Source organism: Pyrus communis, chromosome 7 (assembly GCF_041283825.1).
Source record: "Pyrus communis isolate YQ-2024b chromosome 7, ASM4128382v1, whole genome shotgun sequence".
Taxonomy (NCBI): domain Eukaryota; kingdom Viridiplantae; phylum Streptophyta; class Magnoliopsida; order Rosales; family Rosaceae; genus Pyrus; species Pyrus communis.
In genome coordinates, this window is record NC_142571.1 from 117,723 (window position 1) to 143,426 (window position 25,704).

At 37.2% G+C, this 25,704-nt stretch overlaps 2 protein-coding genes across 3 annotated transcripts; one reads left to right on the forward strand and one right to left on the reverse strand.

Moving 5' to 3' along the window:
* Positions 1-1,545: 1,545 nt before the first annotated feature.
* Positions 1,546-17,860, forward strand: LOC137733118 (non-specific lipid transfer protein GPI-anchored 14). 2 transcript variants are annotated; one of them, XM_088696359.1, is made up of 3 exons: positions 1,546-2,166; positions 2,288-2,389; positions 17,344-17,860. In XM_088696359.1, exons 1-3 carry the CDS (start codon positions 1,827-1,829, stop codon positions 17,433-17,435), a joined length of 534 nt encoding a protein of 177 aa, XP_088552485.1. In that variant the 5' UTR covers positions 1,546-1,826; the 3' UTR covers positions 17,436-17,860. The 2 variants fall into 2 exon arrangements, with proteins under 2 accessions (XP_088552485.1, XP_068328377.2); XM_068472276.2 differs by lacking the exon at positions 17,344-17,860 and adding an exon at positions 3,601-4,010 and having other exon boundaries at positions 1,554-2,166.
* A 2,498-nt stretch (positions 17,861-20,358) lies between these two features.
* LOC148695403 (uncharacterized) lies at positions 20,359-21,429 on the reverse strand. The gene has a single exon (XM_088696554.1). It carries the CDS (start codon positions 21,092-21,094, stop codon positions 20,564-20,566), a length of 531 nt encoding a protein of 176 aa, XP_088552680.1. The 5' UTR covers positions 21,095-21,429; the 3' UTR covers positions 20,359-20,563.
* Positions 21,430-25,704: the final 4,275 nt, after the last annotated feature.

Here is a 25,704-nt window from a genome sequence, read left to right on the forward strand (position 1 = left end):
TGGGAAAATGGACATCAAAAACGGATCTAGGACGTCGAAATTAGCCTAGGAGGGGTCTCGATCGAAAACCCAAAAAAGTCAACAAAAAGTCAACGTTGACCGGTCAAAGTCAAAGCCAACAGGTCGGGTCAACCGGGTCAGGTCAATCAGCTCGGGTCAACTGATTCAATGGGTTGGATTCGGGTTTTGGGTTTTGGGCTTAAGGCCCGGCCTAAGGAAATAAGGTTTAGGGTTACTGGGTTTTAATGGGCCGAGGCCCTGGGTTTTGTACAACTAAGCCTGGGCTTGGAAGCCCGGCTCAGGGTTAAAAGGTTTTGGACATGGGATTAATTGGGTTGGGTTTAAGGTTTTAGCGAGCCGAATGCCCGATGTTGGTCACGGCCCAAAGGGCCTTGGTTCAAATGGGTTAAGTGGGTTGGGCTGGCCTAACTTAATTCGTCGGTCGCCAGACCCAACGAAATAGAAAGCTGGAATCTGGCCGGATAATTCCCCCGACTTCGATGAGGGATTAAAGCTGAACCAAAATTCGTCATTCTAAAGCCAAATTGAAGATAAAATAGTAGGGGTTCGAGTCATACCAAGATAGGGTGGAGTTGGCGTCGAAGATGATTGGAAAATGGCTAGCAAGCTGCGAGATCTCGCTGGAAACTGGGAAGAATGTTCGTTGGGTATTCCTTTGTCCAATAAAACACCCCAATAGGTTTCAAAACTATCTAATCACTTTTCTTAACTCAATTTAGGGAGATTTAGAGGTGAGGTCGACTTACCTCGTCGGAAAACTCGCGTACACAGTGAATGTGCACAGTGCCGATAAGAGAGAGTGCAATCGGAAAGGTGAGGGAGAGAGAAGAGGTCCAGGTGATGATAGCGAGATGGCTAGTGTGTAGGTATGTACGTGTGTGTGTGAGTTCACCGAAAGAAGAGGAGAGAGTTGAGACGAGAAAGAGAGAGAAAAAGAGATTTGCGAGAGAGAGTGTGTGTGAAAGTTGACTCAGAGAGAAGAAGGAGAGAAAGAAAAAGGAGGTAGGGGTGGTGCCACGTGGTAGATAGAGAGAGGAGGAAAATCTAGATAGTGAGGGTGAAAATGTAATCTCATATATTTTTAAGGGCAAATGTGAAATTACATAAAGTTTTGGGGGTGGGGTTTCACATTGTGTTTATCATTCGCATTTTTCTTATCACCATAACCCCGTTAACTTTTTTCTTTCTTTTTGAAATAAGATGTGTTCTGCATTATGTCAATAATATAGTTGAATGATGTCATGATGGCATCAATTCTGAAAAATAGCCTTGAAAGAAAACTAAGAAATATATGGAAGCGGCCATCTGAAAGAGAAGTAACATGAATTAATGTTATCTTGTGGCCTTAGTGGGGTTGGTGAAGTGACGCACTCAACTGATCCCCCACTAATATTTGATGTATACTTGATTTAGCATTCTAGTTTAAACTCAAAACACCCGGAAGCTGTTATTTACACATCATCACCTTCTACTATATATATATATATATGGTTTTGCCTTTTGTCGGCCGCACGATCTTTACCACTCAAACTCAATGATTTTGTCCATTAACTCTCTATTCTGGAAGCAACTATATATCCCTTCAAGTGCAGTTCAGACCGCAGAATATATGTATACATATGAACGGATGAACCCAAAGGCCACACCACTACCAGTGTCCACCACTAAATTCTAGCTACCACCTTAATTTGTCTTATAAATTAACAAAGCGCTTCTCTCTCTCTCTCTCTCTCTCTCTCTCTCTTCTAGCTTACATCTGAAATATTATTCTTTACTGATCTGATAATATAATTACAATTCAGAAAATGGCATTAGGGTTTGGCTACTTGGTCCTAGTCCTGTTAGTTATGATATCAAGTTATACAGCGAGCTTCGCAACGGCAGATTCAGCAAAAGACAGAGAGGAATGTACGCAGCAGTTAGTAGGGATGGCCACGTGTCTGCCTTACGTTGGAGGTCAAGCCAAGGCTCCAACACCAGACTGTTGCAGTGGTCTCAAACAAGTGCTCAACAACAATAAGAAGTGCCTTTGTGTTATCATTAAAGATCGCAATGATCCTGAACTTGGTCTGCAGATGAATGTAACGCTTGCTTTGGGCCTGCCTTCCGTTTGCAAGGCCCCTGCCAATGTCTCCAAGTGTCCCGGTACATACGTACGTTCGTATTTCTAGTTATATACATACATACATTCTGCAGTAGTATTCTTTGACACACTACTTTTTCTGTTTGATTTGCTGGTTGGCATGGAATTGCTGGATGCGCGCAGAACTTCTGCATTTGGATCCTAAATCACCAGAAGCTCAAGTTTTCTATCAACTGGAAGGCAACTCTACTAAAACTGGCAGCAGTCTTGCTCCAAGTCCTAGCGGTAAGTGATAACTAATATATTACTAACATTATTAGCAATATAGAAGAATTGGAATTAATTACTTTGTTTTTGTTTTTCTCTAGCTGAATAAAAATTAGGTTTAAAAATCTTTTTGGTCACTCTGATATGGCTGGGTCAAAATTATTTTGGTCATTGTGTATTTAATTTAATCAATTTGATCACTGTATTGTTCAAAGTTTAACAATTTTTGTCACTTCAGTCAATTTGAAAGTAAAAAAAAAAATTATATTAAAATATTCATTAAATGAATTAAACTAATTAAGAGCACAAAATGAGGAGGAATGAAAATATTGGGGGGGCATCGGGGAAGATGGTCAGCCACCACGCGACCATCAACAACAACTAGAAAACCTAATCTGGCAAGTCTTGGTTCAATACGATTGCTTGAGATTTGAAACACAAATCAACAACCACTCCCCCCCCCCCCCCCCCCCCGAGATTTGAAACACAAATCAACAACCACTCCCCCCCCCCACACCACAATAATCAAGCGTTACGACAGCCCTTGACTCACAGTTCCTCTGCTAGTTTGAGCGATGAATTTATTCAATATGTGCGGATCCGCCCCCCCCCCCCCAAAAAAAAAACAATAATCAAGCGTTACGACAGCCCTTGACTCACAGTTCCTCTGCTAGTTTGAGCGATGAATTTATTCAATATGTGCGGATCCAGTAAGTGGAGTGCGTATGGTTGGGGGAGGGGGTGATCTTGGCAGCCACAATTTATATAATGATATGTAGTGTATCATTTCGTGTACCGGTTGTATTGAAAAATCTCGTCTTCTTTTTCAATCTTTATTCTTTTTAAATGAATTTTAAAGTTTTTAAATTGTTATTTTATTCATTCTAATCATTTTAAATTGTTATTTTATTCATTTTAATTATTTAATAAATGTTTTAATATTTTTCAATTAAGTGACCAGAATTGTTAATTTTGAACACCACACTAACCAAATTAACTTAATAAAAACACGTGATCAAAATAGATTTTAGAGTAATGTCACATTTATTACCTATTTGTATTATTTTTAAAAGTTCAGAAATATAAGTGGATTTTATTTTTATTAGAAAAAATGATATAAAAAAATGATAAGAATAGTATTTTTGTAGGGTTTAAATACGACCCAATTTTTTTAAGCCTAAAAATTAGCTATAACGGTTTTGGGTTCTTTAATTTCCTATATATTGCAGTGGATGGGCCGACGAGTGCCAAAAGTGTGGGGTCAAGTTCTAGCAGTGGCGCTGCCCGACAGGATATTGTCGGTCTGTTACGGTGGAACGAAATGGTTATGATTAGAGACTCGTCTTGGTGCTTCGTCTTAATGGTTTTATACTTGTTTACCTAGATGCTTGAAACGGATTAAACTCTTTTATTACAAACTCAGATCTTGAGGGCCTAGAGTCTATGACCCGTGATTTTCATGATAATGTATTATCTTGAGGTTCAATGATAAATATGTAATAACTATGGTCTCTATCTTTTGGGCCAGACGCAATTTAGAAGAATTTTTTGTTCTTTTAAATTCAGATGTCCGGATGTGCCATCACGTATGTATTGACTAACATAGGAAAAATGAAAATAATTGTATTTTGCGCCTTGATTTTGATTTTAATCAACTACATTAGATTAGAGAACCTTTTTCAGTATGAGTTAAAACAAGTTATAAAGAGCACCGATGTATGAGACCATAACCATCCCCTATAATTATACTAATCGTTGTTTTCATGACCATGATCTGTTAAAAAATGCAACCCATAACGGAAACTTGTGGTTCTACTCCTAATTGCATGAAGGCTTATTAATATAATTCAACATCTGTTGAGTCGTGTTTAAATTGAGACAATATCAATATTATTAATAGTAGGCTAGCCGTTCAAAATTTGATGCGTGATTTATGCGCACACAAATTAAACCCTTTTTTTGACGATTTGTAGTATAAGTGCAAGTAGGGATCGTTCTAGACCGGGGATTAGGAGGGCTTGCTAAAACCTTCTAAATTGACTTAAAAACATAAAAACACAATATAAAACACTATTTAATGCTCGAAGAAAGCAAAACTAAAAATAAGAAAGATTAAGACTAAGACTTCAACGAAATAGGGGGGAATTGGATTTGGACGAATTTAAACTAAAATGGATAGATTGTAAAGAAAACAAATTGTAAATATGAAATTGACGGAAATGAATGGATGGTATGGCTAGCTAAGGGGTTCATCTCCATACATGTTACACTTGCATAATAAAATGATTTCCAATTGCATTTAAACAAACCATGAATTCTCAACACCCCGGGTTAATTAGGTCCGCTTAAATTAACCGTCAAGTTTTCCTTAAGTTAATGAATTGGATGATTGCATACGACAACCCAAAGCATTCCTCACAAGTTCCCTACATGAATTGCATAATAGAGAAACAAGCAAGAATCATTAAGCATCATGAAAACTATAAGTGTTGACGAGGCATTCGTTACTATGATTGCATGAAACTTATGCCAAGAATTTGTTTAACGCGATTGTTTATAAGCAACCTCCACTACTTGTGAATATAAGTTCATAACTATTATGTGAAACTCACTTATATTCTAGCGTCAAATTCATGCATGAAAATTAAGCGTTCATTCTTAATAAACATACATAAATAGGTTATCAATCAAACAGTTAAACAAATTGAATTCACAATTTATGAAACGTAATTAAAAGTAATCAAATCATATTACAAACATAAACATAATTTCGAATCACCCCCTAGCTAAAGGGGGGTTTAGTTCCTCATACAAAACAAAGAGAATTGAAATTAAACATTGAAATCAAAGAAACGCCTAAACATTCCAACAACTCAAATTTGAATTGTATGAACGTTTAGGCCCTCTTCTCTTCCTCTTTATTGTAGCATAAGGTCTAGGGATAATTGGTTTGGGGGATGGAAGTGTGGAATGGAAAAGATGGTTTTGGATTCTAAGGGGACTCACGGCAAAGAGAAGGAATGGAAGTGTTTGTGGTGTGTTGTGTATGAAATGAGATGATATGAGGAGTGAATGAATGCAAGGGTATTTATAGGAGGAGTGGAGGTGTATATGGCTATTTGTTTAAGGTGTTTGTGTGGAGGAATGATGGAGAATGCATGTGGAATGGATATGAATGATAGCTAGGGTGTGTGATGATGAGTGTATGTGGAATAAAGAATGAATGCTTGTTTGGAAATGAATGTGAAGACATGTGAAAGCTGGAAATGCATGTGAAGATGTTGGAAATGGGAATGAAGGCCACGGCAAAGGTTGGAGAATTGATTATGGATGCATGAGTTGAATGATTCTTTAGTGAGGGATGTGGAGTGGTTGAATGTGGTGCAATGATAATGTTTTGTGGCTGAATTGGTGGTGGAATTATGATGGGAGTGCATATGATTAAAGAGTGGGAGTGCATGTGGGTGAATGTGAAGGGAAAGCATGTGTTGATGACTAGGTTAGTGGGTGGAAATCTGAAAATGGCATAAGGGAATGGGAGCTCACGGTTTTGAGTTGTTTGTTTGTGTGAAGTGTGTGTGAATGCATGTGAAGATGCTAATAAATAATGCATGTAGGGTTAGGAAATAAAATCATAACTTAAAGGGAAATGATTAAAGGATGTTGAAAGGTTTTGCATGGCTTTGAAGTGATTGTGGATTGGGCTAGGGTTTAAGTACATGAAATGGACCCAAATTGCTCCCCCTTGCATGGCAAGGAATGGTGTTTGTGTTAAGCCCAAGGCAAGGTGAATGTAATTGGGTTAGGGCCATTGTTTTGTGTCCTCAAGTGCATACAAGGCCTTCAATTTCATCCAACACTTGGGCTCCAAGCATAAGCTATCCATCCTTAGCCCAATTAGTGCTCCAAAACACTCCACAATGCATCCTTTCGTCAAACACGTCTTATTATCCTGAAAACACACAAAAGAAGCATAAAGGACTAAACTAACTAAAGAAACATAACATAAATGTACGAGAACAAGCCATTTAAGTCGCATAAATATGCTCCTATCAAATACCCCCACACTTATCTTTTGCTAGTCCTCGAGCAAAACAAAACAACAAAAGAACACGAAACTAGACAAAACGAACAAAACACAACCTACTCTTTCCAACAATCGTCTCACGGATTTCCAATGCACATGACAAGTTAAAAATCATTATTCCCACAGATTTTAGCCATCTTTACACTTAAGTACATTCTTAATCATAGTCACCACATACTAGTTCACAATTAAGCATTTAAAACACATTTCGAATGTAGTAACATGCCTTAGAGAATTTGCTCAAATCCTTACAAGATATACTCTCGTTTTTCACACAGATTTTCTGACTACACACCCTACACTAGGTATATGTGAGAAGATTGATGTAAACATAAAAATGAACACTCACATATATGTATTTCAAAGGAAGCAATTTCTGGAGTTAATAAGCATGTTTAGGTATGATCTCATGAATGGAATGCTACTACTTAGATGCAAGAACCAGTGACACCATATGCTCATATCAATTCCAAACTCCACATTATTAAACACATAACGATCAAGATAGAAGTCAAAGGGGTGTAACGGGGCTTAAAAAGTGTTTGGCTAACAAAGAAGGGATATGGAAAACAAAGGTTCTTAAAGAAATAGCGAGCAAAGAATTTGAATTAACTTAGAATTCACTTTTGAATGAAAACTCAACTTTTGAACAAAAAGGGAGAACAAGCTCTTTCTTTCTTTCTTTCTTTCTTTTCTTTTCTGTTTTTCTTTTTCATATGTTTTTCACAATTTTTTTCTTTTCTTTTGACTCTCAAAACATACATAATCGCTTAAGAACAAAACATTCTCCCCCACACTCATTTTCTTTCATAATGTACTCAAAAGGAATTCATTTAAGTCATGCTCACTATCATTTAAGAACAAGGGTGTGGACTGTCCTACACTAGGCTAGGTAAGGGGTGATGTGGTTAGCAAAGAAAATAGGCTAAACGAGGCTCAACGGGGTTAAAACTAATATATACGAAATATGGGAAGTAAGGCTATTTGGCTATGGTGGCAACTACACAACTTCATCTTGATATATGTTATGTAATTCAATGTCATGCTTTGAATGAAACGGATATAAGTTCTAGCATTTAGTTCTATCATGATACAATTGCATTCTAAGTAGCAACCAAGCAAGGAATAATGAGATCATGCAACAACTTTAGAAAACAAAGAATCACAGAAAATAACTCTCCAAAGAAGGTAATGGCTCGAGTCTCACAGGGTTGTAGCGTTTGTTTGAGTTCCTTCCTTCAAGCATGTTACAAAAACGAATTTTTCTTTTATGATTGCATGTGAAGTCATACATTATAACCATAACCAAGCATATACCAAGAGTAAATCAAACTTTTCTCCATGTTAATAACTCTCTTTAACAGTCATGCAATTACAAACCAAATCCTTATCATTGTGTTGGAAGGTACCCTAAGACACAAAAACAACTCAAAACACTCTTTTTAGGCTTTTCAAAAAAATGTTTTTCAAATTTTTATGTGATTTTCGGAGTTATAAAACAAAACACGCTAAAACAGTTTAAAAACACCTTAAAAACATTTAAAACAGCAAGGAACAACACTTGAAGTTATGGGTGATAAAATTCAACGAATTTGCATCAACATACTTAGTTACCCCCCCCACACTTAAATCAAACATTGTCCTCAATGTTTTAAGCATAGATTCACACAAAGCATAAGTAAATACACAAAAAGCACTTAAACATACTAAACATGGCAGAATGTAATTAACAAAGAGAAGAGTTTAGAGACGCAAATCTGGTTATAGAGTGTAAATTCCATCTTCTCCTTGGTAATTGCATTGAGGCTTTATCTTGGTGATTCCACAGGCTTACTCTTGAACTGGTTTCTGCCCATCGTTGATTTTCCTTTGTGCTACTTCTTGAACTGGGCAGCAGGATGGTTCTTTTGGTCTCCCCCGAAGGTCTGAGCTTATCCCTTTTATCTGTTTCTTTGTTCAATCTGTGCAGGAGTGGTCCCTTCTCTGGAAGTGTATCAACCGTTGAAGATGACTACTCGAGAGCAACGCTAGGTAAGCAATCAGGAATAGGTTCCAAGCAGTTGGCTCCAGATCGGAAGACTGACTCCAAGTGCCGGCTGATTGCTTCTTTTACTTTGCCATGCGAGTAAGAACAAGGACAAAGAAAAAGACAGGGAAAGAGCATGATATGAGATACTTTTGCTTTTGACCTTGATGATATGAGATACCTTTGCTTTTGAAGAAGCGGTGCATGAATCAGCACATGTATTTGTTGTGCTGTTTCCTCCTGGGTCATCTGTACTCCAGGCATCTGGTATCATCTTGGGGGAAGAAGAAAAGATTGAGTATTTGAAAAGGCTTTGCTGGGAGTGCGCCCTCAAAGGTGAGGGAGAGTTGGGCATTTTCTTCAGGTTTGCCTTGCCATAAAAGACGAAGGTCGACATTTATAGAGATAATATCAAGTGGTGGTACCATCCTTTTACCCTTGTCGACAGACGTTTTGATCCCGCAAATCCGGCTTTTTGAAATAGTGGCGCCTCTTCGATCTTTGAAGACGCCTCTTCGATTTCTGAGCAGGCGCCCCTTCGATTTCTGAACGACGCCCCTTCGCTCTCTGAATGACACGTGGTATTGCAGATGCGGCTCCTTTTAACAAAGCTGCACGCGTTTTCTGAAAAGCAGAGAAAGCGTCGCCGAACTTTGCGCTTGTCGGCTAAAGAGGTGTAGTTGCGATGATGGCCTCCACGTGCGTCTTCTGAAAAGCCGAGAAAACGTCGCCTAAATTACGCCGGAAAATCCGGCTCTTTGAATCGGTGGATGCGTTGCCTTGGCTTTTTATAGAGAGCTATCAATCACCGCCAACATACACACTCTGAAGATCACCCATTCTTGATAATCGTCTCCGGCCCTTCGAAATTTAACTCCATCCACCCCTTCTCTTTGAACACTTTTGAAAGAAAATGGAAAACTCATCGAACCTTAGCTTAGATTTGAGTCTCAGCAGCGATCCGGTTGCGTCCCGTCAAGGTAATGTATGGCGCCCTTCTTTTTTATCTTCTAACAGTCCTCTTTCAGGTGAAGACTCTGTGATGCAGGACGCCACAACAGCTACAATAGTAGCTAGGAACCTCCTCACTCCAAAAGATAGTAGGCTGCTGTCAGGACGGTCCGATGAGTTGGCCGTTCAAGAGTCCCTCGCACTTAGTGTTCAGTGTGCGAGCTCTGTGTCCAACATGGGCCTACGCCTGCTTGCCCGCTCCCGTCAGGTGGAATCGTTGATGGCAGAGGTGGAAAGTCTTAAGCAGGAAATCAAACAGCTTAAGTACGAGAATAGAAGTTTGCATGTGCTTGCAAATAACTATTCGGCGGGCATGAAGAGGAAGCTTGATGAGCTGCAAGAATCTGAGGGTCGAATTCACAATGACCGTCAAAGGCTTGCGTCTTATCTCCAGAGGCACCTTTTTCCTGGGTCATCCAGCGTTTGGCCAAGTATTGAGGCCTGGAATGCTCTAGCTCCGATGCCTTCCGCTCCGATGCCTTCCGCTTCTATGCCTCATGCTTCTATGCCTTCCGCTTCTATTCCTTCTGCTTCGACGCCTCGTAGCGGGGCTTCACGTAAACATCCTCTGTGAAGGCTCCATCTTTCTCCATGTTTAGTATCTTTTTTTTTTTTTTTTTTTTTTTTTTTTTTTTACATAAATAAAATCAAACGGCATGGAATTTATCTTTGAATGGGCGGTGATACTTGAAATGATCCGGTAATAGTTTAAATTCCAGATTGGGTGCCTGAATCATTAACCACATGTTAGTATAAAAAAAAATTGAAATTCGGGGAGGCGGCTTACCTGTGTGCTCCAAAATGAACTCCAGAATAAACACCCCTTCGAAAGTTATGACTTGTCCCGTGTCATAAAATCCAACTTCCTTGGGAATTGTGGTTTCAAATATGTCCTCTTTGATGCCTTCTACATCTTCTCCAGCCACTACCTTCTCTTGAATCATTCTTCTTGGTGTACAAAGTCCTTTGAAGAATTCAACACCATCTAAAACTTGCTGTGTTGCACCAAGAATTGGAATAGCATTTTGCACCTTTGGGAAGGCTTCCACGATGTCCTTTTTACTCTCTTCTTGGTTGGGAATCAAAAACCTGCTAGGAAAAGGGACATTGGGTGGAATAACATCAGAATAACATGGAATTGGGACGTCCTTACTTGTGGTGGGTGGTTTAGAGGGCTTAGGGGGCTGCGGCAAGGGTTGTTCTACCCTTGCCGTGTGCATGTCTTCTTCCTCCTCCTCAATTAGCAGCTCTTCATCCACTTCTAGGCTATGTTTGGACATTTTTAGGTCAGCTCCAACCTCCATAGCACTTCCCAAAGTGATAGCATTATGGATTTCAAAATCTTCCTTCGAGTTTTCAATAGTTGAGTTGGAAAGTTCACTTATTCTGAAATAGAACGAGAAAAATTGAATTTGATTAATTCCACTTATAAGACTTTGGAACAATTAGAGATTCAACTCTGAAATCTAATGCCTCTTCAAAATGAACCAAATCGTCATTAGCCAAACATAGCCAACACTAAGATAGTTTTGCTCTTTTTGCTAAAGTTACATGGAAACCCTTGTCTCTTTTCTTTTTTTTTTTTTTTTTTTTTTTTTTTGCTGTCCCTGTTTATTGTTCACTTATTATTCTCTTTACTATTCAATCAACTCTTTTTTTGACACCCCATTTATCTTTGCTCTCATTTCCCTAACCAGCAAAAGAGATCCCAAATATTTTACTCCTTTTTCGTTGTTCACCCAATAAAATCATCATAAACTAATAAGACCAAGAAAATTGCATTCCAAACTGAAAATTAAACCAACTAACAAGTCACAACCAAATCTGCAGCTACAAAAATTTAAGTTTGCCATCACAATTGTAATTTTCCTTATTTTGAAGAAAAGAGATGCTATCTTTCTCAATATCTGAAAGAAAAAATACTTGGGCAAAAATAAAATAAGTGAACTTTTCTATTCATGATATTCATGGGACAATAATGGATATCATTGATCATAAAAATAAGGGTAAATTACACAAAACTACCTCAATTGTGGGGCGAACCACAATCTCGTACCTTATGTTTGAAAAATTACAATGTCATATTTCATCTTACGGATTTGTTAACATTTCCAGTTGTTTTGGTAGACAGAGACAGAATTGTTAAAGCCGATGTTCCTTAGCAATGTTAGACCTTCGTTAAAAAATATCTTAATTTGTCTGTTAACTGCTGACGTGGCAGGCAAATAACCCACTCTCTTGTCCAATTGAATTAAAAATTTGATTAAATATTGAAAAATTTAAAAATTAATTAAATATTGAAAAATTAAAATATTAATTAAAAATTTAAAAATTTAAAAATTAATTAATTCCTTCCAATTCTCTCTCTCACTCTCCCTGTCACATCCCAACCCTCAGCTCCAACTATATTGTCCGCTTTGGCATTCCCTGCCCGAAGACAGAGCTACCGCACGGTTTTGTTCCTGTGGACCGGTACTCAGCCGTAGCCAGCGCCTGCTCTCCCCTCAGGGAGTCCACAAAAGGCCTAGTTGAAACTTAAGGTTGGCAATGGATATATAAGGCCCAAAGACCAAGCCCTCACGGGCGATGTGGGATACTACAATCCACCCCCCTTAGGGAGCCCGACGTCCTCGTCGGCACACCACGACCGTGAGTCTGGCTCTGATACCAAATTGTCACATCCCAACCCTCAGCTCCAACTATATTGTCCGCTTTGGCATTCCCTGCCCGAAGACAGAGCTACCGCACGGTTTTGTTCCTGTGGACCGGTACTCAGCCGTAGCCAGCGCCTGCTCTCCCCTCAGGGAGTCCACAAAAGGCCTAGTTGAAACTTAAGGTTGGCAATGGATATATAAGGCCCAAAGACCAAGCCCTCACGGGCGATGTGGGATACTACACTCCCTCCCAATCTGTGTTATTTCCCGGAGCCACCGAGTGGAACTCGACCAGCTCTGAGCCCGGGACCGAGTCAGGCACCGCCTAAACTGAAATTTGTTTGCCTTTCGCCCGAACGGAGACTTGTTTGCCACTGCTCTAATCAACCCTATACTTACACCACGCAACTAGGGATGGGCAAATACCCATTGGTTATGGGTAACCGTGGTTATATATATATATGCCTCACTTAAGAGAAAAATATAGTTGATAGAACGAGCCAATGTTTAATATATGTGATTGAATGTGCTAAAGCATTAGAGTGTTTGACAGTTTTGTTTTGGAGTCTTTGGAGCTTTGGCCAATTCAAGATAACTAGCCTCTTGCCACACACATTCGTGTGTGACAATTGGCCTTTTTATATTAGATTATGTCTTTTAATTTTTTTTAAATAACTATTTTATATTTTTATTAAAAAATTATTATTATAAAAAAAAATAAAAAATAAAAAGCAAAACCATGAAACCACCCACTAACATGGGAGTTTTTTTTTAATTAAAGTTTTAAATTTAAAATTCATTCAAAATTAAAATGTGGTGAATTACTTTAAATTCTTATGGTTCAATTGTAATTTTTAGAATTCTTGAAGGACAATTTTTGGTATTTTAACGTTTCACATTTTTATCCTTCTCACTTTATATATATATAGATGATTACCTTAAGCTTTTAGAAACATGTTATTGTCGACTGATGTGTACCTATGTATATATCAAGGTTCTAAAAATGTTAGGCGCTAGTCAAGCGGTGGGCTAGAGCTTAGCGCCTAGGCAACCTAGGTGGATTTAGGTAAATTTCTTGTATATTTTGTAAATAAATGCATATTGACATTTACAAAAAAATATTCTTGTATATCTTGGAATAAATATATTATATACCATATAAATTAGTTAAATTTATTTTATAGTAGATGATTAAATATTGAGGAATACGTTATTTAAAAAAAAATATATACGTATCTAAACATAAGAGTATAATATAAGCTGATCTTATTATGATCATAAAAAGAAAAATAATATAATGCAAGAGTGTAATATGGTGTTGTTTTAAAAAGAACAAATAATAAAATATTATCTAAATATTTTATATAATTTATTTATTAGGGGATAGTGGGTAATTATTGTTTACCCCTTTATTTTGTGAAAAGGCAAAGGTTGGTGGACTTCACCACGCCAAACTAAGCATATTTTCAGAGTCAGACTTTTCCACTTTCCCAAGTTTCCCTGTTGCCCGTTCTATCTCTCCGCTCCATCTTTTTCTTCTTCATCTTTTCAGACTTTTCTCCTTTACCTCATCTTCTCCATTTCTATCCCTCAATTTTCTTCTTTCCTGAAAACCCACAAATCAAACATTGAAAATATCTCCCTCTATCCCTCCAAATTAAAACAACTCCCTCAATCCCTTCATCTCTCCACCGCACATCTCCCTCTATCCACTACCGCACTTCTTTGTTTTCATGCACAAAAGTCTGGGGTTTGCAATACTGGTCAAATCTGAGATGCAGCACGACGAGAGACATCTAGATGTTTTGGGTTTGCAATTTGCACAGATACGGAGCAGAGAGACGAGGAACCGCCCACCATGTCGCCTAGCATCGCCTAACACCGCCTAGTCGGCCGCCTAAACCCTCTCTGTTTTATTGAGCGGTTTGCCCAAAATCGCCACGGAAGCCCACCGCCCAGTGCTTAGGCGGCCGCCTAGGCCGATTTTTAGAACATTAATATATATATATATTTAATTGGCCTCGAGTTTTCAATAAATATTTGACCCAAAAATTAGAAATCGATTAAATGGCTTCGATCGATGAACATATGTTTCTAAATAAAAATCCAAATATTTATCAAATGAGCTTATTAGCAAACTGATATGTACTTACATATATATATATATATATAATTATATATGTATACAAGAATATTAATTAACCTACAACCATGCATGATTCTTGTAATATATTGACCGTCAAATAATTGTGAGACATCGCATATATTCATAAATAATATTGCCATTAATACAAAAATACATGTTAAATGTACTTATAACGGTATTTAATTATTAGAAAAAGAAAATTATGACAAATTTCTTTTTAATTTTCAAGTTGTTAAAAAAATAGGTAGACGGGTAAAAAAAAAAAAAAAAAAGTAAACGGGTTAAAAATGGGTAAACGGGTATGCGGTTATGGATAAATGGGTATACGGTTATGGTCTTACATATTAAATATGAGTATAATTTTTTAATAAATTTTGTTTTTTTTATTGATCTAGATTACAATTGATTAAGCAGAGCCACACACACTTAATATTTCAATTTTTCTTTTTTCTCTAACAGTAAGAAAAAATTGTGTATTACTTTTTTTTTTTCTCTAGCAATAAAAACCAACTTGTGTATCACTTTAGTCGTGCCCCCTTTTTTAATGGATGAAGCTTTTATCATAAATTCATGGCAATCAGAATTTATACAATTAGTAAGAGTAAGATGATTATTTGCATTAAGTTTGAATATTGATGATTGAATTTTGTATGAATATATTGTTAAAAAAAATTATTATTATTTTTTAATACATGGGACTTTTTTATTAAATTTGCACAGGGCCCCAAAAGGGGCCTGATTATCTTACTATCACACACAAAAAAAAAGTTTCATATATGTATATGTTGTAGGCCTATTTGACTGAAATATATTTAGGACCAGAGAGGGAGAGAGGTCGGCGGCAAGAGAGAATAGAGAGGCCTCTTCAACTTAGATTGGTGCTTGGATTGCTTCCACATTATTTACCCAGGTTTGATGTTCCGGTGCAAGGTTTGAGCATGACGCACAATTACCTGTCAGGAGGAACACCATGATTTTGCCTTGGCGGTAACTTATACATACTCATAATATCATTTGAATTAGTTACATGAGCATCAGTTGTACTTATCTCAGGAATATTCAAAGAAGACACATTGGGTGACACTATTGAGCTCGAGAGAGGGGGTATGGGTTCGGTAGTTGCTGGTTTGGCAGACTCTTGTCGATACTCTGCATCATACTCGGCAAACTGTTGCCGAGAAGCATCAACTATTTCGGTGCCCGGCAGCTAAACAGTAGTCTAATTTTCCACAGGCGATTGCCAATAGCCCTCACTGTCTTCATTCTCGGCAGTGTCTTGTCGAGAGCCTTCATAATTTTCATTTTCAACACATGTTCCCCCTGAGCTACATATTACATTGTTTGGTATCTCCAACCACCCAAGATCACCGTAGTATTCTCTCATTGGTGATCGGAAGGTGATGGAATCGAAGCATAAAAGTACGAGAAAGTAGCATCCATGGTCATATACATGTGGCGAGTTTCAAGGTGGTAGCATTTATACCCTTTCTGTTGGGGAGCAAACCCAAGAAAGACACACCGAAGAACACATGGATCTAATTTACTACGATGAATCTTGTGAATATAAACATAGGCTACATCTCCAAACACACGAGGAGTGAGAGTATTAGTAGACACTATGAGAACAAATTCTGTCAACACTTGGAGAGGTGTACGAAAGTCCACAACTTGGGATGGCATACGGTTAATCACATACACGGCATAAGTAACGGCTTCTGGCCAAAACTGTTTAGGCACGAACGCACCAATAAGCAAGGCACAAGCAGTTTTGAAGATATGACGACTCTTTCTCTCAGCAACCCCATTTTGTTGCAGTGTATGCAGACATTAAGTTTGATGAATAATTCCACGATCTTGTAAAAGCCGGGATAACTTAGAATTTATGTACTCTCCACTATTGTCAGAATGCAAAACTTTAATATCAGAGGAATACTGAGTTTTAATCATCTGTTGAAACAGACGAAACACATCACAAACCTCACTTTTATTTTTCAACACATACAACCACGTCATATGAGTGCAATCATCCACCAAAGTAACAAACCACCAATCCAAATTTTCAGTGACTTAAGGTACAAACAACAAGTGATGGGACAATGACGGAATCAATGAACAATTATGTAGGGGAAGAGAGGGTGTAAAAGACATTGTTCCCACTCCAACAACAACAACAGTAGTACCATTGGCAGTGGCCACACACTTTCTATAAGGATCTTTCATGGACTGAAACAAAGTTTTATCATACGTTATATGATCCGTTGCACCGGAATCTAAAATCCAACCGGTATTGGTCATTGTAATAACAAGCAAAAAAGACAATCACAGGTACACAACAATCACAACACCCCACCAATTACGGAACCACAAGCTACAAGAACAAACAAGCAGCACCTTTTTCCCTTTTTTTATTATTTTATTTTATTTATTTTTTATTTATATGACCGCAGCAGTGGCAACTCACGAATACGGACAACAATCCACGACACTTGTAGAACAGCAATTGCAGTCAACTTTTGCGATAATTAGCAACAACAATAGCAGGTAATACACACGGCACAGCAAAACTAACTCCACCGAAAGACAGTGCAGCAGCAATTAGCGGTCTAAAAGCAAATCTCATATGCAAAAAAACAGACCATCCATATGCTGCAATCCAACAGGACCAACAATACCCATTGCACGACAAAGACCAATTCACGGCACCACCAGTAGCAATTATACACAGTGCAAAATTTCAGAAGCACAGCACCACACACAGCAGCAGCAAGATCACACTGCTGCAAACTTGGCTCTAATAATTACAAAATATAGACTGACACCAATACATGTACGGTTATATGTGTTTTTTTTTCGGATTGGGTCCTATTCAGGCATTTTGTGAACTTGTTTCTGTGGTAGTTACAACATGAAACTCCAACGTGCTCGCTCTAAATCTTTGATGGGGCTTGATGAGTCCATATTATATTATATATTTTACCCTAATTTTAGTTATAATTTATTTATTATTTTGGTAGAATTTTGATACTTTGATTTATATTTTTAATATAGGACATTCAATTTCCTCTGAAGCAAAAAGTGATCGAACAGATGAATTTTGGAGTGATTCTAATTGGAGGATGTTCATGATTCTTTCAAAATGATTGTATTAAAATTCCAGATTTTTCTACTAAGCGTTTGACCATGGTGATGAAATAAAGGCCCAGTGCATAACTTTTTTAGATTGACGTTTTTGGACTTTTTGGGTATTTTGAAGGTCAAGATGACATATTTTGAGGAAGATTCCTTCTGAGGATTTGTAGGGTACGTCTCCAGCTTTCCAAAGAGACATTTTGGGACCAAATCGGAGTTTATTTGGTTGGTCAAAAGTCTGATTTCCTGAGAAGTCCAAATTTCAGTTTAAATAAGAAACCTTTTATTTTCTGTTTTATTATTTTATTATGTTTCCTAGTTTTATTCTAAGACTTTTTAGGGTTTTATTTTGTCGTAGTATAAATAAGACTTTTTAGCCGTTAGGGTTAGAAGGAAAAGAGAGGGGGAAACGCACAAGCCTTTGACAACAAGTTTATTTTCTAGGTGTTTTCTACCCTTGTTCTTAATAATATTTTATTATGATTGTTCATAGCTAGTTCTTTTGCTAGGGCGAAGCCTTGAGTCTTAGCATAAATATGTAATTTTATTAATTTGCTTATGAATGGAAGCATGCTTGCTTTGAATTATTAATCATTGTGATTAAACTAACTAATTGTATTAGTAATTCGCGACCATTAGGATTTTTAGATAAGTAGTTTGATGCAATTTTTGTCTGAACATCACCTTGAAATTGAGGAGGGCTTCTTGTGATTAGTAATTGTAAGTTCACTTAAGGTGAATATCACGCTCTTAAGGTTGCATGATTTTTCAGAGGGTTTTCACAAAGCTTTATGAGTCTTGCATGTTTATATTTGATCTGAACATTACAGATGGGTTGCATGTTAGATATACGTTTTCACTTGAACATCACGAGGAAAATATGCATTAGGAAAACCTAACCTTCAAAGCATGTATGTCATGTATGTGGAAATTCATAAGTAATTAGTAGAATTGCATAGGATTGTAACAGTGACGGCTGAACCCTAGGCTTTACAAATTGACTTTCTTTAAATTGCATAATATTAAATTCTAAAATCAACATTTTCCAAACTTTGTTTTCAATAATTAATTAAGAGTTGGTTTTAAACACAAATTATTCATTCAATCTCTGTGGAAAACGACCTTACTTGAGCTGTTATACTACGAGCCTCTATTGGTATAGCATCCACTTGAAACCAACTTCGACTTGAAGTTCTGTATATTTTTGTTAGTTTCTATTACAAGAGAAAGAAACTAACTGAGCGGACCTAATTCTGCTTTAGGAGAAGCTGAATTTTTTTCAGCAATTGGTCATGTCAACAAGGCCATTCAGTTCGTTACTTGTTTGCGCTTTTAGTTCTTTTATTGAAGCAAGTTGATGGCATGATTGCAGGACGTTGTTCATCTGTGTATAATAATTTACTAAATATTCAGTTGTTTGAGTGACTGGGTTGTATAATATCAACGAAGAAATTAGGGTAAAGTACAAAAAATTACCTCAATTATTGGTGTCACGACACTTTCATACCTTATCTTTTAAAATTAACAATGTCATACCTCATCTTACGAAGTTGTGTCAATGTTATATCTTCCGTTAGCTTGGCGTGAATTTCTCAGTTAAATGCTGATGTGCCTTGATTCAGGATCCACTTTCTATTAAAAAAAATTAATAAAATATTATTAAAAACTAAAAAAAAAAATCATTTAATATTTTTTAAATATTAAAATAATAAAGAAAAGTAAAAATAAAAAAAATAATAAAAAAAAACAAACAAACAAACAAACAAAACATTTCCTCCCTTCCCTCCCTCCCCCCTCCCCCCAAAAAAAATCTACCTGCTGCAACCCAGAAAACAAAAGAAGAAGAAAAAAAAACAAAACTTCATCCCTTCACCCCCTCTTCTCCCCCACCTGTGCCCCTACTTGCAACCCAGAAAAAAAAAAAAAAAATTTCCTAGTTCATCTTCCCCTCGCACCCACCCTTCGCGGAATCGGCCTAGCGAACGGGATCTGGGTTTTTTTTTTTTTTTTTTCTTCTTCTTCTTCTTCCTCCTCCTTCTTTTTCTTTCTGGGTTGCAGGGTTTTTTTTTGTTGGGGGGGGGGGTACGAACTGGGTTGGGTTTTTTTTTTTTTTTTCTTCTTCTCCTCCTTCCTTCTTCTTCTTCTTCTTCTTCTTCTTCTTCGAGGGGTTGGGGGTTGATGGGTTTTCAAATTTTTATTTTTATTTTTGGATGAAGATTAAGCAGGGAAGAAGATGAAGATGGGAGGAGAGAGAGAAGGGGGGGAGGGGGTGGAAGGGACGAAATGTTTTGATTTTTGTTTTTTTGTTTTTTTGTTTTTTAACTTTTCTTTATTATTTTAATATTTAAAAATATTAAATGATTTTTTTTTTATAGTTTTTTTAATATTTTAATAGAAAATGAGGTATGGGTCAAGCCCCGTCAACATTTAACTGACAAATTAACCGCAGGCTAACAGAAGGTATAACATTGGCACAAATTCGTAAGATGAGGTATGACATTGTTAATTTTAAAAGATGAGGTATGAAAGTGTCGTGACACCAATAGTTGAGGTAGTTTTTTGTACTTTACCCAATAAATTAGTTTCACGTTCTGATTCTAGCTAACGTAAACCTGAAATGAGAACTCAATGAAATTTTATTAGCTATTAAAAGGAAAAATAACGAGTACATGTTATGACCTAACCTCATGACTCAGTGGTATTTCTCTCATATTTGGGACAAGTCACAAGGTGAGAGTTTGATCCTCCCCCTCCCCAATTGACTTAGAAAAACAAATTTTGATTTCCTTGCACATTAATTTTGTTTTGTGTAGGTAATTAATAGGTAGTGTCGTTTTCTAAAATCTCAAGGGATGAGCTTTTGAGGAGATGCTATAGAAGACAGTACATGACAGAGGATTTCAAACAATAGATCTAATAATCGAATTAGCTGGGTATGTGAATTTCGACTTGTCAATTATATATATAATAATAAACAACTGAGACTAAACATATCTTCGTAAGTATCGCATACTCGAATTCGAATATATGTTTATACACAGAACACTTATGCTGTATACATGATGTGAAGGAAAAGCAAATAAAGTGTTGTAGTTTGATATGTAGAAACAAACAAGCAAGAAACTTATTGCGTACAATATTACATAGTTATCGGAGGAACGGCGGCCTTAAGCTTCCTGGGCTCTCTAAGGGTTGGGTCGCTCCTGACTTTAACCAAATGGCCTAAAACTTTGGCACAACGACTCACCAGTTTTTTCAACTTCACTCCTCCTTGCAAACTCTCTTCTGCCTTTTGCTGCTTCTTGACCAGTTGAAGGTGTTTCCTGTTTCCTTCTTCAGTGAAGTGTTGGCCAAGTGAACTTCTTCCAGTGCTCCCTTCCTTACCTAACTTGATGACCAGCTTTGCTTTTTCATCCCCATTGATCAATTGCTTCAAGATTTTACGGTCAGAACCATTCTCTTTGGAGGGCGAGAGCAAAGGCGAACTCTGATCTTCTCCATCTCCATTTCCATCCCGAAAACTTTTAAGATCAAGAGCGGGAGCGGGAGCAGGAGCAGGGTTGCTAATTCCTCCTTCGACGTTATGATTAAAAGACGACTTTCTAGTCCTCCTTGACATTGTAATATCAAAACAGCGTTTGTTGATACTGCACTCGCTCCCCTTTCCCATTGTTTTGCTGAATTATGCGGATCAAGTGCATATCAGCACATGTTCTATCTTTTTTTTTTTTCTTTTTTTTTTTTTTTTTTTTTTTTTTTTGGGGTATGATCTCATGATCTTCTCTGCGAGTGCAAGGAATATATGACATGATAAAGCAATTGCAAGAAAAATGTTGTGGTTGTAGCTTCTACTTTAATAATTTTTAGTAGGAGCAAGGCCGGATTGCTTAGCGATTGAGCAATTGGTGAAAGAGTAGTTCCAAAGGATCTGAAAAGAAAAGGTGAAATGTCTCCGCACTCTGCAGTGCCGGTCGAATAAAACTTAATTCCATTTTAAACCAACACATCATCGTAAGTATACTTCTGCCGAGGAATTCAAAAGGTGATGGGAGGTCGCACCATATATGCATTATTTATTTATTGGTTTATATGTTTATTTTCTTATATGCTCACATCAACAGTGGTTGTGGCCTCGCCATACCTTTTCTTGATTTGATCAGTCACTTTCTCTTTTGAATTTTCTGCTTGGTTACCTTTTTCTCTCAGACTGAGGGTAGGTGACTTTCATGCTTTCAGTTGGAAGCGTTATCATCCATTAATTCGTTGAGAATAACTCGCACGGTACGGGGATTGGATTCCTTTTTATACTCTTTTTTTTTTTTTTTTTTTTGTCAAACTAAATTTACTTTCATTAAATAAAAAACTAATACAAGAACTAGAAAACCCGAAGGCAATCCAATACAAGCATATTCTATTAATAAAAAGAACTTCAAATTTTTACATTTTAATCAAAAATCATCTACTAACCTTATTTAATAATAGAGACCAAAGAATAAAATATAAAACCATAAAAAACACCACATACGCTTTGGGTTTCTCCCCCCCCCCCCACCAAAAACCACAAAACAAACATTCCCCCTTCCCCTTTCCAGTCTTTTTCCTACCCGTTGTCAGCTATCAATAAAAGACATTTTTTTCTTTTATTATGCTTAGAATAAGAGAAGGACTTCCCTTTTCTACTCTTTTTCCTCCTTGCTGTCAGCTATAAATAAGAGACATTTTTTTTTCCTTAGAATAAGAGAAAGACTTCAAATTAAATTGTATTTCCTAGTTTTATTTTTGTGGTGTTGTTTTCCAGTAATAGTCAAGATGATGAGAGATTTTTCAAAATGCCCGGAACACGGGGTGGTACACCATGTGTCTCTATACAAGTGATGAGATTCTTGTATTAAAAAAATAAAGTTTTCCACAACTTACATAATAACACGTGGTGCACCACTTATGTTATGGGCATAAGGAAATATTTCTTCCATATGACACCCAAGCTAAAGAAATTGGATGGAAAGCTACATTTAATTATTGTTGGTATGTAAAAAATGTGAGGGAATTTTAATTTGGTAATTGAAAATAGTTTTCTAAATATAATTACAAATGACATAATTTTCTCAAGGTTTTGATTCTAAAGAATTATGTGAGTTCATCGTTTTCAGCGCAATGCATGTTTTCACAAGACAAAAAAGGGTATAAGTTTCAAATCTTGTGAAATTGGACCAAGAACTAAACATTATTTATGAAACATGACTATGAACTAGGCACTATTTATGAAAGTAGACCAATAACTGACACTATTTATGATATCGGACCAAGAAAGAGACGCTATTTATGAAATTGTATCAAGTACTATACACTAATTATGAAATTAGACCAAATAACTAGGCACTATTTATGAAACATGACCAAGAACTACGCACAAGAACTAGATACTATTTATGAACTGGACCAATAAATAGTGTAGCACCGTTCAGTTTCATAAATAGTGTTTCAGTTTCATAAATAGTGTTCAGTTTCATAAATAGTGTTTCAATTTCATAAATAGTGTTCAATTTCATAAATAGTGTTCAATTTCATAAATAGTGATTAGTTTCATAAACAGTGTTTGTGATGGATGTGACGACCCATCCCAAATTAAAATATATTTTATCCTTGAACGCATAGAAATGACGATTTTACCCTCGTGAGCATTGTGATGTGAATGTATGTATATGGTTTAAATTATTGCCCCGTTGACAAAAAATTATTGATATTTGAGTTTACGAGGGTGTCGATGTGAATTAGTGACCGAGTTGGATTCATAGTGGAAATATTAGTAAGGAAGAGAGGAAATTGGGTTGGACCAAATTGCATGAGCTCGGCCATGCAGCCCAATTAGGACTTAGGACAATTTAAAATGCCCAATTACGTTGGACACACATACACACACGTGCAACTTTCTTCCCTTCTCTCTCTTTTTCTCGAAAATTCTTTTCGTCTGTACAACCGAGCCTTCAACTTTCAAACACCATCAAAACACCACAGATCGAACTCCTAAGGACGACCTTTGGATTCCTTGCAAGCCTATGAACCTAATCATACCGGTTGTTCAAAGAAAGGACGCCGGGAACTCGAGAACTCGCAAGCTCCGATGGGGTACCCAGTTACTCCAACGTGATCGTGGATCATTCATAGTATTTTAAAGCTCAAAAAGGGTCCTAAACGTTTCTACTAAGATCCTAGGCTAGTTTTGGAGTGGTTAGAACATCGAAACGCTTGGGCCTGTTGAGTTTCAGATTTGGCCAGTTGTGTCGAGCTATTTTTCGACCGTTTTCAGTCGGTGTTAGGATTTCAAAGTGGTAAGATCATGTTCTACTCGTCTAGGGCTTCAATTTGATATAAACTTTATGAAATTTGGTTGAAAAATGGCGAAGATATTAAAGTTTAAAGTTTTTTCAGAAACTGACGAGTGCAGAGGTGGTCGGCTTTGGAATACGGCGAACCATCGGAGAAGGCAAGGAATATTTCGTCAACTTTGACGGAATATACTAACAGCATAAGGTAACACCGTTAGTTTTTAGACGGTACATGCTGATATTTAACGGAATATTCCCTAACCTCGTTAGGGAATCCGTCCGTGTGCCAGGCACGTGCCCGCACGTGCCGGGCGCATATGGCCGTGCCTTAGCCGACACGTGGGACGTCGGTAAATTATTCTAAAATACGAGGATGCTCGGGGTGTTGAGTAGGCCACGATAGTATATTCAAACACCCTAATTGAGCAACGTATGATAAGTTATTTCATAGTGATGGTTATGTGCTTAAAAATAACATTAAAATAGTTGTTTCACATATAGGTGAGATGTTTCCAGAGGACGAGCGTAGCCAGGTGAGACTTGGGGGTTACGACTCGGCTACATACCAGTGAGTGGGCTTTTGAGTTATATATATGCCTTATGTTTCCCAGAAATTGTTTAAATGGTTTTTACGTTTTAAATGCCATATCGTATACATTACATATTAGAATATGCTTTATTATAGATGTGCATATTACTGCTCGACGATGTGGACGCTCAGGTAAGCTTCAGGTGAGTATATAGCAATGGTTGTGATGGTAGTGTGTATGATTATGATGAGTTGCTTTTAGTGATTTATATCTTGCACCCCGATGTTAGTGCTCCGCCCGAGGGTAGGGCCTAGCCTTCACTTGATTGTTCACCTCCCGCACCATACGCTCACCTTGGATCCAAGGCAGGTGACAACATATCGTACAGACCACATTAGGTGGTTCTAACTCATAGGTGACTTGTGATACTTCGCACAGCCTTCACGTGATCGTAGCACTTGAGCGTACTTATTTACACCTGGCCTGTCGTACAGACCACATAGGTGGTTCCGACTCGTTTGTAGGATTTGATTTGATTGTTAAGTTATTGATTCAGCCGTACATGTCACATTAGGTAACTCCAGCTGATGTGTCACTTTATATTAGTGTAATTCACCTGGCTTACTTATTCATGGTTGAGATGATTGTCATGACATACACTTGGTTTGGTTATTCTCGAGTATAGTTTTCATATATGTTTACAGTATTATTTTCTGGTAAACTTATATGGGTTTTATAGTGAGGGGTTATTACATTTGAAAAGATAAATGGCTTTGAAAGTTTTGTTTTTGCCACCAGGTTCTAGATAGAAGTTCGTGTTGGTGGCTCACTAGGACTTCACGGCGGTTCTGATAGACATCCACCAGTGTAGGGTTTCTTTTATAATCTGTATAATTATTACTTAGTCTTCTGGACTGCACTTCGATACCTATGCTCTGGTTGTGTGTGTCTTTACTCTAATCACTTTCACTCGTATTTATAGGCTAGTCTAAGGTAAGATAACTAGTGATTTTTATTTATTCGCATTTCCATATCATTACCACTTCCTCACAGCACACATGGTTACATCACCCTCATGTGACGCCCAACATGCCTTGATTGAGATTGGGGTGTGTCAATGGATGCGCGTCAGTTTTTTTTTTAAATTTCTTTTTTTATTAAAATTGTGTCATTTTCATTAAAATTTAAGTTCTTGTGTCCTTTTATTAAAATTTAAGGGGTCTTCATTAATATTTAATTATTTTTCATTAAATAAAGTTATAGCATGGTTTTTGGTTAAAATAAAATTAGCTCAAGTCTTTTTCATGAAAGCTCCCTATTCCAAAAGTAAATACAACATAAAAGTTCAAAAAGAGTAACACAACAACAAAAATCCTAGATCTGGTAGAATGCAAACTCCACCACACTAGCTGTGCCGCCATTGC